Source organism: Nothobranchius furzeri, chromosome 1 (genome assembly GCF_043380555.1).
Source record: "Nothobranchius furzeri strain GRZ-AD chromosome 1, NfurGRZ-RIMD1, whole genome shotgun sequence".
Taxonomy (NCBI): Eukaryota; Metazoa; Chordata; class Actinopteri; order Cyprinodontiformes; family Nothobranchiidae; genus Nothobranchius; species Nothobranchius furzeri.
In genome coordinates, this window is record NC_091741.1 from 60,309,018 (window position 1) to 60,328,997 (window position 19,980).

The following is a 19,980-nucleotide window of genomic DNA, read 5'->3' on the forward strand; positions in this document are numbered from 1 at the left end:
GTGAGAAAACTGGAAGTGGATCAGGAAGAGCTTACAGAAGTTTACATTTATGTCTGCTTTGAAGACATTTGTGTCTAACGGTCTTTAAAACTGTGCTCAAAATATCAGATGACCGTGTTCTTTTCTGGTTGCAGAAAGTGCAGCAACATTTTACCTCTCCTTTCAAGGAAGCAGTTTAAAGTTTAAAAGTATTTTTTGGCATAATAAAATGTACTAAAGTCATGTTTTGACAGTGATGCACCTGGTATAAAAGCAAGCTGGCACTAGCTTAATGTTGGCTCTTTGTGATACTTTTAGCAGATATGCTGAGCCACTGATCACTTAAGAGTATCGGGTGAGTCAGTGAGAACAAACAGAATAACCTCAGGAGGGCAAATTGTTTTCTATTTGTGACCGGAGGTTTCAACTGGAACCACGGGCTACGTTATAAAGAGTATACAGTAGCAACAACAGGTGCTACATCTGAGTACCTGGCAGGTTTTAGCTTAAAATTTAAACTCAAACAAAGACTAGATAAACGGAGGAACATCTTCTTCTGTTCACTGTTACTTCTTTGGGAATTGTTGCTCAGTAGCAACACCTTTGTCATGTTCGACTGTTCCCAGAAAGACAGTGGCTCATTACCAGTTCCTTCAACCTCACACGTCCACCGGGACAATGAGCAATTAAACGTGTTGGGTTACTTCAACAGCAGTGTCAAGTTGTTGTAAGCAAAATGCTACGATGCAACCTGACGTGCCAGAATATCCAAATATGACATCACTGCATCTTAGATTGACACAAAAAATGTGATGTTCTCAGTCGAGTCCCTTTGCCACCAGCCCATGCATTTCTGAGGGACAAAAAGAGACAAGACTAGATTCTGGTGTCCAACCATATGTCTGCTTGGCTGACCCGTCACGGCAGACGGCTTCAGCCAGCGGGTGTACTGGTGGAGCTGCAGGGAAAGAAGGGCAAAGAAAGTAGAGGCTCATTTCTCTCTACTGTCCCTTTTTTTAAATTTCTCATCATACTTGGAGCAAAAATGTGGCATACATACAAACACACACACACACACACACGTTAACTTGTAGAATCCAAATGCTAACCTTAACCAGCACATTCCTAACCTGAACGCAATTCACACTTTAGCCCTAATTCTAACCTTAAAATGACATTCTTCTACATTAGAAATGGGCTATGGTCCCCGTGAGGACTCCTGGGCTCCACGAGGTAGGTCCTAAAGAGGTAACAAAAAGTTGCTACACACACAATGTTTGCTCCATTCCGAGTCTTCCACAAGTGGGTCATGCTTCTTGGGTCAGACTGAGATTGAAGCAAGGACCTCTGGGAGTTGTGGTTTGTTCTGGCTGGTTGAGTGTGCAGTCATGCATGTAGATGTGTTTTTCTTGGCTGGGATGTTTGTTAATAGCACAGCTATTAACTGTTTAGTTACCAGTCCTTTTCAGGTTCTGGTGATTAGATCACTTTTATGAAAGACCTCAGCTGCCGTTTCGTGAGTCTCTTGCTTGATCGTAAAATATAACAGAATCTAGTTGATGAGAAGAATCCATAAGTGCCAGTAAAAATACCAAAGCTAGGGGGCAAAATTCAGAGAAAAATCCATGAAACTACAAGTTTAGAGACATAAATGTGAGAACAACCTAGATACTTGCTGATGTTGGAGAGACGATCTCCGTAGTAAAAGGCACAAGTAAACAAATTTGTGGGATAGTCTTAAATTCAAGATGAAAATCAAATATTTACTGAGATTATAAAATCATATAAAAAGTCAAATATCTAAAGAAGCTCAGATTAATAAAAAAAATGGAAGATCGTTTGTGACTAATGGCTGCTGTTGGCTATAAACAGTCGTAAGTAACAATGTGAAAGGGTCACTGAATGCATATTTTCTGTGATGTTTCTTCTTCATATTCTTTCCTGAGAATTATTCATTTGTTTTTCTGTGCCAAGTTGCATCATAACCTCAGTAAATATTGAAGATATTCTTTCAAATTAACGACTTTAATCTTGAAATTAAGAATACAAAATCATAAATGTAAAATGTCAGCAAATATTCTGATTTGTATTCTTACAAATTTATCCCTTTAATAATAGTAATCTGGACTATTTTCTTGCAGAAAATATCATGAAAAAAGTGTCCCATGAATTTGTGACTATAGTCTCAGAAACATTACCCTTCCATTGAAGTGTGTGTGACTTGTTTTAATCTGCAGTGATGGTATAAACTGAGTTGTGTTTTACTTTGACACTGTAAATCTGAAATGACCTTTCTGCTGAGGTTGCAGGACACGATACACGTCAGGAAGAAGGCCCTTCCTGAATGATATTGATGTGCTCTTTTGGGTTTCTCTCATGTCTTTTCCAGGTATCAGCACATTAATAGCCAAAGGCGTGTATGATGCTGCCTTCCCTCTTCACGATGTAAGTGTGAGGTTTAAGAGTCCCATGACAAAGCAGTTTATGTTAATGTGTTACACTTTCGTTTAATCAGCAGTGAGTGGAAACTTGGTGGTAGGAGAGAATAAATTCAGTCAGAGCATGAAATAAATGTGTTATATTATTGGATGTTTTTAAAGAAGGAAATCTTTTGATAGTTTACTCTTAGAACAAAAACAATGAAATCCAGAATTTCAATTAATTCTGTTTATTTATATAGCGCCAAATCACAACAAGAGTCGTCTCAAGGCACTTCACACAGTAAACATTCCAATACAGGTCAGTTCATTAAGCCAATCAGTAAAAACATTCCTATAAGGAACCCAGCAGATTGTATCAAGTCACTGACTAGTGTCAGTGTCTTTATTTGTTATAATTGTGATGATTATGGCTTACAGCTAATGAAAACCCCACATTCAGAAGGTCAGACACTTAGAATATTACATGAAATCATTAAAACTGGGATTTAAATAGTTTAATTTTGGACCTCTGAAAAAGTATATTCATACATGTGTACTCAGTACCTTATTTGGGTCCCTTTATTGAATGATGCTCTATTCTTTTGAGTTTCAGCTGTATTTTCAGACTTGGAAGATATAAAATTATTTCACTTGAAAACTATTAAAAAAATAAAATGAAAAGATAATTCTGGTTGCCTCAAAATCTGTGCAAATCATTAGCCTGACAACCTATCTGTAACCCATCTGTAAATTTTTTGTCTGGCCACAGTTCATGGATGGCTCTCAATCGTGGGGCGGGATCTATGGTTGTGTTTAAAACTGTCTCCACATGTTATTGAATAACGAACAATGTCATGTACTCACCGTTATAGATGTCAGTCAGTGAGGCAGTCCATCACACTCTGTCGAAGAAGATGCAAATACACCCTTTATCGAAATAAACTTAAGTACCTTTATCTGCTCTTGACTCAAAGAAAAGCGCAAGAGAAAATAGTCCAAAGTTGATGCCAAAGCCTTTTCAAACAAGTCATCGCCATCTTTGTTTCATCAGTAACGTCCTGCCCATCAGCAGAGTGCTGTGATTGGCTCACCAAACCAATGGAGCTCTGTGATTTGACCACTATGATTGTCAGCCAACGGGGCAGTCTGCCATTACATCGTGGAAGAACTACATGAAATAAAAAAAATACATAGTTTTTCTAAGTAAATGCACTGTGATTGGCCAGCCACAACACTGGCCAGGCTGTGAGGTCCATTACTAGACCGTCCATTTTGCTTCGGCAAGTAACGTTTTAGATTCTAGGCTAGCAGAGGACATAATCTGTGATGGTATGAGGGTGAAACATGCCTTCTTTGTGTGTGTTGAATAACAATTCTGTGTTTACTAAAGGTTTAGAAAATGTTCTTAATTTTGGGAAATGGGATTTATTATATTTTATTTATTAGATATTTAGTGTCTGCTTTGTTGGGATTTTCCCATTTAAGAAATGGATTATACTGTTGTTGGTAAATGTTGAGTCTCTGTACCAGGGAATAAATGGTTGGTAGCTGCAGTAACGTTTCTATGGTTAATATAAACATTTTACATTTAACCTGCTGTTAAAACCATATTTGGAAACATCTTTATTTAAGAACTACAGAAAACCTTTGATTGTCCAACAGACACAAGGAGGTAGTAATGGAAAGTTATAATGAATCCAAAGAACAAGCTAGGTTTTGAACGCAAACATGGTCACAGAACAATCCCCCCTTCCCTTGGGTATCTTCCTTGATATGCTTCTGCTGGAACCGGAAACCCGTAATGCTGGACGCAATGAGAGAGCGCTAAACACCAGTTGCCATTTTCTAGGTCTAAACTTCTTTTGTTGTCCGTGACTTCAAATGGCATTTTTTTTTTGTGACTCTGGTAGTTTGTCCTAAAGTTGAAGTGGTAGCAGCCGGTTGTTTCTCCTCTGATATTATTGAGCTTTGTACCTCTCACACCAGTGTTCTCCTGCTAAACAGTGGCATGCCCAGACTTTTTAAAACAGGGTGGCCCAGGTGGAGCACTTCTTTGTGCATGAGTGGTACCTATGGTTATGCTTTTTTATTTTTTATTTTTTTTACCCCAAGCCTTTTGCTGACAATAGTCTATTTAAAGAGAATTCAGCTGGGTGAAACCATTAGATTCCATGGGTGGCATGTGCTACCCCAGGCTACTCCCTGGACATGCTCCCGTTGCTAAGACAACAACCGGATGTTCAGTCCAAAACATGTTATTGGTGGAGGTTTTTAGACAAATGTGAGAGAACCACCTTATAAATTTTTTTAAATGTTGTTATTTTATTATTTTTTTAATCTCCACAACATATTTACCATTTATATACCATGTTAAAATGTTGTTAAGAAACATGAAAAAAAGTTTTAAGCTAATTAGTTTTCAAAATTAGCTATTGCAACTTTAACCTTCCATAGGGGTGCTTTGAAGGAACCTTTAATGTCTCCATCTGTACAACATGCTGGGTGCATTGTGTTTATGCCCTGCAGCCTGTTAAATATTTACCTGTTAAACAGCAGGTGCTGAGTTCCTTGTTCACATTTTCACACACATAGTTAAATCTGTTATTTAGTACAAATATTTATTTTTAATAAAAACAACTGTTCATAGATATTAGTTCGTAGGAGGATTTTCTGCACACTTTAAACTAAACTAATATAGATGATATATCAATAACTGCAATAGAATTCTTCACAATAATCCTAGTGGGTTTTTAATACAATTTCATCCTTTCTGTTTACACTTACAATGTCCTGACATATCCTTTAAAAACTCTGTTTTAATCCATTTATGAACTAACGAGCCTTTGTTAAATAAGAATAAATCCTTGTTTGACTAATTCTTGATAAATTAAACACTTTTAAAGTTTGTTGGAAGTTTTTGTGTGTAATTTGGATGTTTTCTAAAGTGTGTATGCCAGTGTTCACCCATTGACTTCTGTGTTCCTCAGGGTGACTATAAGGTCGTAGGAAACCTCGAAGAACGCAACGACAGACAGGTGCGTGAAATCCTTCATTTCCCTTTTCTCTCCTTCACGGTCATCTGTTAGGTGAAAAAATACTAACGTTCACAAGCACAACTGATATTTATTTTCCACCTGACTGAATTAGTTGCAGGTATTTAGAGAAAAAAGTCTCCCAGCAAAAGAACATTTCATCTCTAATTGGTTAAAAAGCAAAAGAACATCTAATTTTCTCAACAGTAATAGTTTGACGCCTGATTTTTCCCCCCTTTTTGATACTTCTGCGTCCTCCCATCTGTCCGACGCAGATTGGAGTTTAAGTTCATTAAACATTTGTCAGACGCAAAGCGTCTTTGGAGGTAGAGAAGAGTAATCTGTTGACTCAAGTTTCAAAAGATGGAGAAAAACTAAAACTGTGTTTCAGAATGTAAAGTGGATAAATATTTGAATAAATGATTTGCTTTAAATCAGATTGTGCACCCAATCCTTCACTTAAATGAGTCTTTTTTTAATTAAAAGATCTATAAGAGTAATAATAATAATACATTTTATTTCAAGTGCCTTTCAAAGCTCTCAAAGTCACTGTACAAGATAAAATATAAGGAACAGCAAGCAATACAAACAACAAGAAATAAGTGCGAAGAGTAATTCCCAAGGGTAGAGTCAGAGCAGTGCAATGGATAATAGACTAAAAAGAGTAGATTGAGGGAGGTCAGTTACAATGAGTAAGCCAGGTGGAACATGTGAGTTTTGAGTTGAGACTTGAAGGCTGAGAAAGAGTTTATATTGCGGAGGTCAGGCGGTAGAGTGTTCCAGAGTTTTGGAGCTGAGTGGCTGAAAGCTCTGGCTCCCATAGTACAGAGACGAGTGCGAGGAATAGACAGGGAAGGTGAAGATGATGATCAGAGAGAGCGAGTGGGAGTGACAATGTGGAGGAGATTAGAAAGATAAGGGGGAGCGAGATTATGGATGGCTTTAAACGCATGAAGAAGTATCTTATAGTCAATTCTGTATTTGACAGGGAGCCAGTGAAGTTGTTGCAGGACAGGGGTGATGTGATCAAAAGTGGAGGTCTTAGTGATTATCCGGGCAGCTGAATTTTGGACTAACTGTAGCTTGTTGAGTGATTTTAGAGGGAGACCGGAGAGGAGGGCATTACAGTAATTGATGCGACTGGTGACCAGGCTGTGGACCAAAATAGCAGTGGAGTGCTGACTGAGGGAGGGGCGGAGCCGATTGATATTGCGAAGATGAAAATAAGCAGTTTTTATTGTGTTGTTAATATGAGGAATGAAGGATAAGGTGTTGTCTAAGATGACACTCAAGCTCTTAGCTTTGGCTTTGGGGAGAAGAGCGGTGTTGTCGAAGCTGAGTGAGAATGAACTGGTCTTAGATAGAGATGACTTGGTGCCAATGAGGAGGATCTCAGTCTTATTGCTGTTGAGCTGTAGAAAATTAGAAGAAAACCAGGATTTGACTTCAGTGAGGCAACTGAGAAGGGAGGATGAAAGGAGCGGGGGGTTTGGTTGGATAGAGAAGTAGAGCTGGGTGTCATCTGCATAGGAAATTAAATCACTGTTAAACAGCCTTCTTCCAAAGAGCATCCATCGTATGTACGACACAATTCTAAACTCGTCACACTAAGAAAAACTACGTACAAAACGATCAAACCATAATTCTTACAGACTTTCACCTGCTTTTGCTTTTCTGATTTGTTGTTGTTTGAGATCAGGAAATAGATTTCAGTACGAAACTGTTACAATCTGAGTAAATTCAAAATGCAGTTTTTAAGTTAGATTTGATATATTTTGGGATGAACGCTGTTTAAACCACCCTAGTACGCCTGTGTGAAAAGGTGATCGCCCCTACACCCGATGACGCTTATACGTTTTAGTCTTGTGTGTTACAAGCTCAAAAACAAAGCTTGTTCTGTTGCTTCATGAGATCTTTTAGGCTTCTTCATGTTGTCACACAGATTTTATTTAGATGATTTGTCCGGTTGTGATCAGGCTTCGCTGGATTTACAAAAACAGTGGTTAATTACAGGTGATTCTCCATTTAACAGCAGGGTCAGTTACTTCCATCATTTGGTTCTTTTTGGCACACAGTGTAATAAAGATTTGTTTTTATCTTATCTGGGATTTTGTTACACACAACAGTTTCCATTGTTTTATTCATTCTTGTCCCTGATATGCAACTAATATTACAATAAATGCTAAAACTATAACTGAACCTATAAAAAACTAAACTGAAACAAAGCATTTTCAAAAAATAAAAACTCAACTAAAACTAACAAGTTGTAAATACCAGTTAAAACCAAACAGAATCAATAGTTTGATGTAAAAACTAAATAAAATAAAATAAAACGCTAAACTATTAAAACCTTGATTCTGACAAATTACTTCTGCATCGGGGACAAAACACCACCATAAAAACCATGCATCCTGTCTACAGAGATGCACGTAATAGCCAGCACAGGATATGTATGTTAGGCGACTATTGTTTTGTAACACACTTGGTAGCCCAGCGGTGTGACTGCCAAGGAATGCACTTAGACCACTGGACTACCAAGACAAATACAACAGCAAGGTTGACTAAGACGCTCTTGTAGGTGCTTTTTGTCGAAACGGGGTTGGCGGAGCTTCACTGAAATAAAGTTTTATTTTCGGTTGTAAAATCAGACTGACAAAAATAACTCATAAATTACATCTTAATTGTGATAAAGATCCATTTTCATCATATATGCTGCCTACCTTTGCTCTCAAAGATTTAAAATAACATGATCTGGCTCCTTTAAGTGTTGCCAAGTTGTTGAAAAATATCGGCGGCTTCAATTTAATTCAACTCAGTTTATTTGTATGTGCTGAGCCACCTGGAGCAGCAGCAGAGCCACGTTGGGATGCTCTTTGTGGATTACAGCTCAGCTTTTAACTCAATCATTCCTGACATTCTCATCAACAAACTGATCACCGTCAGAGTCCCTCTCTCACCTGTGACTGGATAAAGGACTTTCTCACCAACTGCCTCCAGACTGTGAGACTTGGACCCCGTCTCTCCTCCACTCGCACACTGAATTTCAGAGCCCAAGTCCCCAAACCAGCCTCTTCCAGCTAGCCGGTCTCCACTCTGGACCAAAACTCCCAGCATGCTCCTCGCAGGGATTCCCTCCACGTCACACCTACGTCACTAACCGCGACTATATACGGAAGTCGCCTCCCCAGCTCACCACTCAGTTATCATTTCTTCAGATCCATGATCAGAGTTTCCAATCAACTTATCCATCCTACGAACTATCAGCTCACAGTAAGTGCTCTCACTTACCTCTAGAAAACCCAGCATCTCCGTGTCACTTCATTGACGCTCGGGGATTCCTAGATCAAACCGCGAGCCGGCGTTTCACCGACGCTACCACTTACGCGTCTGTGAAACCACGCTCTTTACAAGCTCAACTCCTTGAATTCCAGCCGGCCAGTCTGACACTGAACACCAGTTCCCCTCAAGGCTGTGTGCTGAGCCCCCTCCTGTACTGTTTCTACACCCACGACTGCAGTCCAGCCCACAACAGCAATCATGTTGTTATGTTTGCTGATAACACAACAATGATTGGACTCATCTCAAAGGGTGAATAGGTAGATTACAGAAAAGTGGTGCTGAAGTTGTCAGCTTGTTGCTCATAGAACAACCTGGCTTTGAACATCAAGAAAACTAAAGAGATCATCGTGGATTTCAGGGGACAGTACCGAGTTAGCCCCCCTTTTCATCAATGGCGAATGTGTGGAGAGGGTCCATAGATTCTGGTTTCTTGGCGTGCTCATCTCTGCTGCCATCTCCTGGACAGACAACATCACAGCTATCATCAAGAAGGCTCAGTAGCGGCTACACCTCCTGAGGGTCCTCAGGAAGCACAACCTGAACTCCAACCTGCTACTGACTTTCTACCAATCATCCATCAAGAGCCTGCTGACCTATTGCATCACAGTATGGTTTGGCAGCTGCACCGTGGCAGAGCAGAAGAGGCTTCAGAGGTTTGTTAATACAGCACAGAAGATCATAGGCTGCCCCCTTCCCTCCCTGATGGATACACCTCCCACTGCCTCAGCAGAGCAAAAAGAAATTCATCATGGACTACTCCCACCCTGGCTGTGGCTTGTTTCACCTGTTGGCCTTTGGGAGGCGCTACGGATACATCACAACTAGGACAAACAGACTCAAGAACATTTTTTCCCCCAGTAGTCATAACTACTTTACACTCCCACATGCACTGACATGACCCGACTTCAGGTCTCCCTTTTGCTCATCAGTCTGTGCAGTATCCAATATTTATATGCTGTTGACCATAACTGCAATATCCATCATGTATATAACGCAACTTTGCACCATTTGTTTATTTATTGTTTTTGCTGTTTGTGTTTGACTGCACTGAAGCAGCTGCTTTAAATCTCATTGTACTTGTGTATAGTGACAATAAAAGGCATTCTATTCTATAGCACCAAATCCCATTAAGAGTGGTCTCAAGGCAAACGGACAAACTAAACACTCCTCTCACTCAGTGCCGAGTTTACTCAGCTATTTGCTGATGTTGAAGCCCAGAAACAGAGATTTTAACCGCTCAGTGACGTATTCACAATTGAAAGAGAGCATTTTACAACTAACTTCCAGACAGAGCTGATTTAACTCCAGCAAGCAGCGACACGCTCAAATCACCATGACTCTGTGGCTGCTGTAGTTTTATTTTTCCTCCCCGACACACAACGTGGTCAAGCTGCTCAGACGCTCTCCATGCTCACCAGCACAAACCTATGTGAGCACCTGTTGTCATCTAATGTTGTCATTATTATGATGAAGATGAACAAAACAACAGGAGTCTCCTCCTCAGCTCAGATCAACCCCATGATGCAGGTATCTGGCTGGAACAGGTGAGCATCACAGTAAACCAGTGGAGCAAACTGAGCTTTAAATATTTTTGGTTTTATGCTCTTTTTCTGCTCCAAAACATGAAAGTTAACAGGTGAGACATTGCATTTTCATTTAAGATAAAATTACATTTTAATTTTGTTGATGGCCCGTGAGCAAAGCTTTAACTTACAGTAAAACAGGAACTGGAAAGGCTGCAGATAGATGAATAGAATAGAAAATCCCTTTATTGTTCCTCAGTGGGGAAAGCTAAATGTCACAGCAGCGATGACACGTATTACAGGAGAAAAAAGGAGAATAAAAAATAAGAAAAACGAATAATAAACAAGAAAACATAAATCCTGAATAGATTTTAAAAATGTTGAATATACCACAAGTAATGAATACCACTGATGTGCTTTATTTAAAATTGACTTGCTCGTGTGTAATTTGGTTATTCCACATTCAGTGTTAATGCAAAAATAGGTTTGTTTCCAAATGCTCTTAAAAACCTTGTTCTGTGCAGTGGTCTCTGATGTGGAGTTTCTTTGTCTTTTGACTGGAGCAGAGATGGTTGATGCCCGCAAAAGCCTGCCGCACACGGCCTCGAATAAGCATTTGCTCAGCAGATACCTGGCTCTGTGCGCCTGATTTTCACTGAGTTTTTTGCCTCATGAGACGTTGAGGTGAATATCTAACCGGTTTGATATTTTCCGCTCCACGGGGGGTAAAAAGTCATCGTGTGTGCATTACGTGAGCTGTCGGCTGAGCTGAAATATTCTACTGGCCAATCAAAGTGTGTTTAGTTTAGTTTGTTCATTTAATACCTTTAACTTTGGCCCCTCCCCTTGTCTCTATGACACAGGAGTTCTGATTATTCTACCTAAAATTATTTGGTTCAGTCTGGCTGTCAAATTCTGCTTCTCACAAAGGAGTACTTTCTATGTTCAAAGTAAATAAGTTAAACGTTTACAGCAGAACATGGATAAGGTTTAGTGGTTGGCAGTATGCTAGCTAGAAACGTTTTAGGGTCACTAATTAACCCTAAACACGCGTGTGTGGGGGGAACCGGAGCGCCCGGAGTAAACCCACGCATACATGGAGAAAATGCTGACGTCATAAAGAAAGGTTTCAGGATTTAAACCAGCAACCTCACTGCAAGACAAAAGTGTCAACATCTTCTCCATGCAGCCCCTTTTTTTTCTGGGTGTGTGCTCTAAGAGGGAGGGGGGAGTTATTCAGTAACTCACATCCAGGGACAGTCTAGTCTCTAAGTAACCTAATCATGTTGGTGTGTGTGTGTGTGTGTGTGTGTGTGTGTGTGTGTGTGTGTGTGTGTGTGTGTGTGTGTGTGTGTGTGTGTGTGATGAATTTAAGACCTGCCTTTGTGTTTCCGTAAACACGCAGGTGTAAGGAACTTTTTCAAGCGCCTCCACCTAGAAATGGTTTCCCGATTTCTTTCGGCTGTTTGTGGAAGCTCTTCTTTTGGGCTACGGTCCTCTACGGGTAAAGAGTCACTTCCGTGGAGACGTTGGCTCACTTCCTCTGAATCTGACTGTTCCAATAATTCAGTCGGTGAACTAACTTCTGTTCCCGTCTGACTGTCCTCATCAGGATCTGTCTCCAGACCCCCCACAGAAGTCTCTGGTTCCTGAGATCTAATTTCAGAACCAGGTTGAACCTCAGGACTGATTCTTTCTTTGAGCTGCTGTTTGAGGGTCTCTAACTGTTCCTTGTTCTTCTCGTTAGTTTTCATTTGGTCGAGCTGAAGATCTACGATTACTCTGTGGAGTTCCATCTCCGTTTTCTCCATAGATCTAAGTCTGGTCATCAGCTGCTCATTAAGTCTGGCAGTCTCTGTGCTGTTGACCAGCTCAGATTCCAAACTTAGTCTGATCTTTCTTTCCTTTTCAAGCTGCTTTTTAACTGTCTGCAGCTCCTGATCCAACTTCAGGTCTGACTCAACCTTCTCAGAGTTGCTTTTGTCAATCGCCTCTCTGAGTTCAGAGTTGCTCTGTTTCAAATCCAGGATCTCCTGTTTGAAACCAGAGTTCTGACTGATGACATCTCTGCTTTTATCCAGTTCAGCTTGCTGATTCAGTCTCAGCCGATTTTCTTCAGAAAAACTGGCTTCAAGCTTTTCACAGAGAGAGGTTTTTTCTTGGAGCTGGAGTTTTAAGATCTCCAGCTCTTTAGAAAGCTTCTCCTCTGCCTCTGTTTTTCTAGACTTGAACATATCTAACTCATCTATAAGGTCTAGGTTCAGTTTTTTAAGAACACTAATCTCTGTGTTTAAGCTCTCATTAACTAAATCTTTGTCCAGACGGTTCTTTTGTTCCTGCTCCAACTGGGCTCTCAGCTGGGACTCCTGTTCTAATGTCAGCTGCAGATTTTCACACACAGTTTCCTTTTCCAGAAGCTGATTTTGTAAATCCTGCACTTGTTTTTCAAAATTTACTACCTTATTTTGGTAATAATCCAAGCCCTGTTCTAATTCATGAATTTCTATCCTTAATTTGTGACAAAGTGAGCCGTTTGGCTTGTTTTTCTTCTCCTGCTCTAGCTTGAATCTCAGCCGCGATTCGTGGTCTAACTGTCTTTGGAGATCTTCACAAAAACGTTCGCTTTCCTGCAGGTGTTCTTTTAGAGTTTCCACGTTTTTCTGACAGGTCTCTGTAGTATTCTGGTAATAATCCAGTCCCTGTTCCAGTTGATTAATGAAATCTTTGAGCTTCTCACAGTCGTTCTCAGCCTTACATCGTTTTTCTTTTTCAGTACAATACGATTCGTCTGTCATTGCCAGCTGTGACTGAACGTCTTTCAGCTTTGTTGAAAGAAAATTATTTTTTTTGTAACTCCAGATGATTGATGCTGGACAAACCCAGATTGAGTATTTTTTGCCGATTGTAAAACATTTTAGAGTGGTATGTTCGTCTAGCAGACATAAAGTTCTCGAGTCTCTCAGAAGTCGATGTGTGTCTCACCAGTGGTTCGTCACTAACGCCTCCCTGGTGAGGTTTTCTGGGCATGTCCAACCGAGAGGAGACCTAAAGGTAGACCCAGGACACGTTGGAGGGACTATGTCTCTCACCTGGCCAGGGAACGCCTTGGGATTCCCCCGGAGGAGCTGGCCCAAGTGGCTGGGGAGAGGGAAGTCTGGGCCTCTCGCCTTAGGCTACTGCCCCCGCGACCCAACTCCGGCTAAGCGGATGAAAATGGATGGATGGATTACTGTTTATTGTTGCTAATCAATATCTACCAATATTATTATACTATTTTTACTCTACACTTTCCATTGGCCTATGATGCATCTCTGCTTTTGTAAAACCTCTTCAGTCCTGTGCTGCACCTTTATCACTGTCACGAGCAAATTATTGGTTGTTAATACGTCCCAAGTTTACTAACCACACCGATGCTAACATCGTCCAATAGCGAAGTTGATGCTGGTATATCGTGTGTCCCTATTCCCTTAACTTCAAAAAATGTAACCTTATTGAAAATTTATAGTGCTGCAATTCAGGTTGCAGAGATTAACCAGTTTGACTGTAACGACTGTGTGAAACACTGCAGTTAACCCACTGAAACGTTGTCTCCAACACCACTAATAATTAGAGGGCATCAGCGAACAAAAACTAAAGTGAAACTGAACAGGCGCACAAAGCAGAACCATCAAAAACCACCATGACTGCCCCGTTTCCACCTAGGAAGTGCTTTAATAGAATAGAATAGAATAGAATAGAATAGAATAGAATAGAATAGAATAGAATAGAATAGAATAGAATAGAATATATGCCACAGTGGGGAAATTCACTTGTTACAGCAACACCAACACTTAAGAGAACAATTTGAAGAAATATAAAACAAGGGTTCATGTGTTTAGGCAGTAAGCTATTATTGTAACTTTTAACCACTAAAAATCACAAATAAAAACAAAAAACGTGGGTTCCAGAACTATGCAGCATACTGTAAGGAACACAGACATATTATGTAAATGTGGTATTGCACGAGTATTGAATACATCCATGGTCTCCACAGTTGAATGCAGTGGGTGGGAGTTTTTTTTAAGATGGTGGTCATCTTCCCCCAACATCCTCCTTTCATACGTCTCCTCAACTGAATCCAGCAGGAAGCTCAGAACCCAGCTAGCTAGGGGTGATGGAGCTGAATCTGTTAAAAAACGGGTTAAGGTCACTGGCCCAGTTCTGGTATCCTTCAGCAGATTTACTGCCACCACTCCTCCCGCTCTGTCCGGTGATGTTTCTGAGGCCTCTCCATGCATGAGCATTGTTCTGCCCTAGCTGTTTTTCCAGCGTTTTCCTGTAGATGTCTTTAGCCCATCTGATCTTATATTTAAGCTCATTATGGGCTTGTCTCTGCTTCTCTTTTTCACCAGCCATAAAAGCTTTTTCTCATAAGGGAATATTGTAAATTCCCAAAACTGCTAAAGGAGAAAATCAAGATAATGTCTCTCCCCCATCTTCAGAGCTTGCAGAAAAAAGTTGCAATACCCTCAACTTGTTATCATCTCTGAGATCATCACGAAGACTAATACCACTGACACACTAGCGTCTGCTCCGCTTCGCCCCACCCACCCCAGCCTGGCCGCGTTTGATCCACACTGCCTTAGGAATGTGGACGTGATTGAGCACATTGGTGGTCTGTGTTCTGTGATGTCATGAACGCATCTTCAAGCATGTGGGCGGGGCAAAAGAGCGCAGGGAAAAAGAGCGAGGAAAAGTCCGCGTTGCCTCTAATATTAAACAATAGTGACCTGAGCAGTCTTGCTTTTGGAGACTCTGACTCTGATTTTGCATCCTGCTTTGATGTGTCTGGCAGCACTGTGTGTGTGTGTGTGTGTGTGTGTGTGTGTGTGTGTGTGCGTGCGTGCGTGCGTGCGTGCGTGCGTGCGCGCGTGTGTGCCTCCTTACGGCAGTGAGAGAGAGAGAGAAAAACAGCTTCAGTCAGAGGCTTGCTAACTCCACAGCATCCAGAATGATAATGACTGGAGCATGCAGGAAGCCCCCCAGACTGATTATGTCCACCAATCAGAGGCTCCCTTTAATGGTAGGTGTGCTTTTGAGCCAGCTAATCAGTTAGCAGTGGGTGTGTCGGACCTCCTCGAGAAGAGGGCTGAAAAGACGTCTGGTTGTGCGCAGGAAAATTCAAGGTTACCTAAATGAGAAAACCCCCAACCCGGTCCAGATGGAGTGGAGCTGATGCTAGAGGGTATGGGCTATAATTAGCTCCAACTGAGTCAGATTACGTTAGTGACTGAACGGATTCGACAGTAATATTAGAACAATCCAGGGGACGAGGGTTCATTTCTTAAAGTACTGCAATTCAAACATATTTGTCTACAACAAGCTGTTATGGCAAGCCATTTTAACATTTAATCAACAACACCTCTCTGCATTTCCTGATCTATATTTATCCATGTCCAAATAATATTCTTACTGATGAAATTTGAAAAGAAAGATATGAGCAAGTAGAATTATATTTAAGGGCATTCACGATGACAACGGCACTCGTAGGATTTTAGCATCTCATTACGTTAAGGTGTCTCCATCCTTCAGTGTTAACACTAGCCAGTTTTCAACAGTCAAACATTTTTGTTTTTTTACAGAAACTCAAAAATTAGGCAAATATAATTAAAGGTGTGAAAAACTGAAAAAACAATTTTAAACCTGCTTTCGGATTATCACTGAGTTTTTCAAGCAGCTGAATGTGAAAATAGTCTCCCACACCTATCTCCTGTATTAGCTTCTGATGGAAAGCTGACGTTGAAACTCTTGTATTTGAAAATCCTAACAGATCTACATCACACCGTCATGGACTCATCCACCTTCACTCATGACGGGGAAGGATGTTGTTGATTTAGCGTCCATTTCAACTAGTAGAAGCTAACCGTTTGCATTAGCAACACCACAACACAGCAGAACTCCTCCAGGCTTGTGTGATTTGTGGAGATAAAGCATCCATGTCACAGAGCACTTCTACTAAATACTGAGCAAGGGGTCTGAATACTTAGAGCCATGTGATGTTTCGCTTTTTCTTTTTAATAAATTTGTTTACAGTAGATTTCTAAAATTCTGTGTTTTTCTGTCAATACAGGGTACTGTGTGTACATTAATGAGGAAAATAAAATATTTTATTGATTTTAGGAAATGGCTGCAATATAACAAAGAGTGAAAAACTGACAGGTGTATGAATACTTTCTATGTACTGTACTTTAAAAGTTTTAAACTGTCATTTCAAAATTACAGAGATTAGTTTGATTTTACAAATGAATTTTTCTAAGCAGAATCTCTGAAAAGGAGCAATCGATGTCTTCAGGGCTTCAAAACATTTATAGAGTGTGTGTGTGTGTGTGTGTGTGTGTGTGTGTGTGTGTGTGTGTGTGTGTGTGTGTGTGTGTGTGTGTGTGTGTGTGTGTGTGTGTGTGATTTATATACAGATGTGAAATCAATTCATGTAAAATAATTGTGGTTATCGTGAAACTATGAGCATTTCTCAGACCATTGACTTGGTAGCCCAGTGGTTATGGTGCCTAACTGCTCTAACCACTGGACTACCAAGCCCAATACAACAGCAGGCTAGCCTAAGATGCTCCCAGATTTGAGATAAATTATATCTCAATCATGTCAATTGTAATATTTGATCACATATTGTGCCTACCTTTGCTCCTAAAGATTTAAAATAGCAACTTTAATAAAAAATAAATAGAGTTGTAGTAACTGCATTATAATGAATCAAGTTATGTTTTTTCACATTTGTGACAAAAAGAGCAAAAACAAAAAGAAAATCTGTGATGCATTTTAAAGCTCTGTATTGACAAATAAACAAATCTGACACGATCTTGTGTTCATATTGTCTGCAAATATGTTTGTTCTTTTTATAATGAGCCTTGCTGTCAGGACAGTGTGCAACCCTGATCTATCTAAACCAGACACCTTGTTTCTATTTGACTTGATAACGCTCCTCTTCCTCCTCTCCTACTGTGTTTCCCTCATCTTCAGGATAAGGTTACTTATTCTACAGCTCTATAGCTTTGTCCTGTAAGGTTCATTTCAACCAATCAGAGAGCTCCTGGCTTCATCAGCTGTGCCTCTGAAAATCAACTTTCAACATGACAACATACACCCACACTGACTGAGTCTCTCTCTCTCTCTCTCTCTCTCTCTCTCTCTCTCTCTCTCTCTCTCTCCCTCCCTCCCTCCCTCCCTCCCTCCCTCTCAGGTTCTGCATGAGGAGTGGGCACGGTACTCGGCCTTCTTCAAATACCAGCCCATTGATCTGGTCAGGTAATGTGAGCCTGGTGTACCACGCCCTGCCACGCCATAGCTGTGCTGCTGTCATTGGGTGGCTTTCAGAGCAAAAGGAGAACATGTTAGCTCATCCTTATTGCTGCCTTGGCTTCTTTTTAGGCATCATGTCCAGTAGCTCTCAGTCCTACCATGTTTCCGTGTTTGTACTATTACCCATATACAAATGGGCTTTTTTTTCATAAACCATATAAAACTACACATTTAATGTTTTCCAAAGTGATCACTTAACAAAAATGTGGTTTTTATGTTTAAATGTAGTAAAAATGTCATTTTAACAAAATCTTGAGTGAAGTTGGAGCTTAAAAGTACACAGAGCTCTGCGTGTGGATCCGCACCGTGCTGCAGCTGGTGTGAATGCTCTGATTGGACTCCAAACGGAAACCGGAAAGCATCTGTTCCACTTTGGGTGTGAACGAGGGGTTAGGGTGGTTCAGTCAGAATGAGAGGCTGCTCCTCTAAATGTGAGGCCATGATTCCCAACAGGTGAAAATTAGAATGCTCCCTCTGGTTTGGGAATAAATCTTTACCTTCAGTCTTTAATACAATGATGGTAGGGTAAAATGAGATGGATCAGGGCTTTTCTGCACTAATGATCCAGTCTTTCATGGTGAAGACGAAGCTGAGCAAAAAGCTTTCGGTTTACTGGTCCGTCTACGCTCCAACCCTCACTGTACTCTCAAGGTTTAGATCATGACAGAAAGGAGATCTGGGATCCTGGACTTAAATAATATTCCTTCGCTGGGTGTCCAGGATTAGCCTCAGAGATAAGGTCAGGAGCTTCAGAGTAGAGTCGTTGTTCCCATTCATTAACAGAGACAGTTTATGTTCTTTCATTTAGCGGATGCTTCAAAGTGGCTAACAGTGTTAGCCTAGCTTCCGTGTTTTTGGCATGGCATGAAACCAGAGTACAGTAAGCCCACAGCTGGGATTTCAACCTGCGACCCTCTTGCTGCAAGGCAACAGCACAACAAAGTACACCACCATGCTGGCCAGATGGTTCAGTCATTTGATGAGGATTTCAAGGAATGCCAGGGCATTCCACAAGAGGAGCAGCAAAGTGTTGCTAGAGAGAGAAATGTCTGGGTATCCCTCCTGGGCCGTTACCTTCACAACAAGACACTGGATAGGGAAAAATAGATTGTTGTTTATTCATCTAAATCCAAAAGACTTTTCATTATTTTCTGGATGCATGTTGCCAAGACATTTTGTTGATTTTCTGTCTTCTCTCTGAAAACCGTTGTTGTGACTTGGCGCCGCTAAACTGCTCATTATAACCATGTGTTTACACACCAGAGCACCACCTATTGGTGACACTGCACCCCTAACCATAACCCTAGCAAAACGTCAAACAACACAAACCTGGTTTTGCTGTCATGACCGTAGTCTTGTACTTTCACAGGAAGTACTTTGGAGAGAAGGTCGGATTGTATTTCGCGTGGCTTGGTGTTTACACTCAGCTGCTCATCCCAGCCTCAATAGTGGGAATCATCGTGTTTGGCTACGGAGTGGCGACCGTGGATACGAACGTACCCAGGTACACAAGTGTTGCTGTTGTAGATCCATTTGAGATGGAGATCCTTTTTTAAAAGTTTGCAGGAATGAACCATCAACATTTATATACAGAGACACTGTGCAGAACTCACAATATCGATATCGAGAAAACGAGGATTTCTTTCCACCCCCTGTTTTAGCAGCTGCACACACACACACACACGCATGTGCGTACGCACACACGCGCGCGCACGCACTCACGCACGCACGCACACACACACACACACACACGAGACAGGGATTGCCCAGGTACCTGCTGTATCTGGCTTTAGTCACGCTTGTGTGGGAGGTGTGCAGAAGGCACGGCTGGCAGCATGTGTGTCATGAATTCTGCCCACACCGACTCTGAATAGGGTCAAAGAACAAAAGCCTGTGAGGTAGTTAAAAGCTCCATTCATTTCTTATGCTCAAACAACAGCTTCTCCAAACCGTTTTGCTTGATTGAAATTCCAACGTCTGTTTTATCACACTTCATGTCGACACATGGAACAGTAGATTCTCTGTGGCTTACGGTTGGCTTTATCCCCTTCCTTCAGTCTTGAGATGTGCGACGACCGTCTCAATTTCACCATGTGTCCTCTGTGTGACGGGGCGTGTGACTACTGGCATCTCAGCAACGCCTGCGGCACAGCCAGAGCTTCACACCTCTTCGACAACCCGGCCACCGTCTTCTTTGCCATCTTCATGTCTCTGTGGGGTGAGATGAAGTGTGTGTGCGTGCATGTATGTGTGTGTGTGTGTGTGCGTGACTGAATCTGCCCCTCAAGTGAACAAATGAACATAGCAACAGGCTACAGGAGCACAAGTCTTAAA

General features: G+C 41.1%; 1 protein-coding gene across 2 annotated transcripts in view; it reads left to right on the plus strand.

The window, feature by feature from the left end:
* ano2b (anoctamin 2b) overlaps positions 1-19,980 on the plus strand; it is a 116,395-nt gene that overhangs the window by 56,424 nt on the left and 39,991 nt on the right. For both annotated transcript variants that reach the window (XM_015954959.3, XM_015954967.3), the window contains exons 9-13: positions 2,369-2,424; positions 5,387-5,434; positions 17,528-17,592; positions 19,016-19,150; positions 19,704-19,864. In XM_015954959.3, the coding sequence (XP_015810445.3) occupies positions 2,369-2,424; positions 5,387-5,434; positions 17,528-17,592; positions 19,016-19,150; positions 19,704-19,864 (465 nt within the window). The remainder of the gene's footprint in view (positions 1-2,368; positions 2,425-5,386; positions 5,435-17,527; positions 17,593-19,015; positions 19,151-19,703; positions 19,865-19,980) is intronic.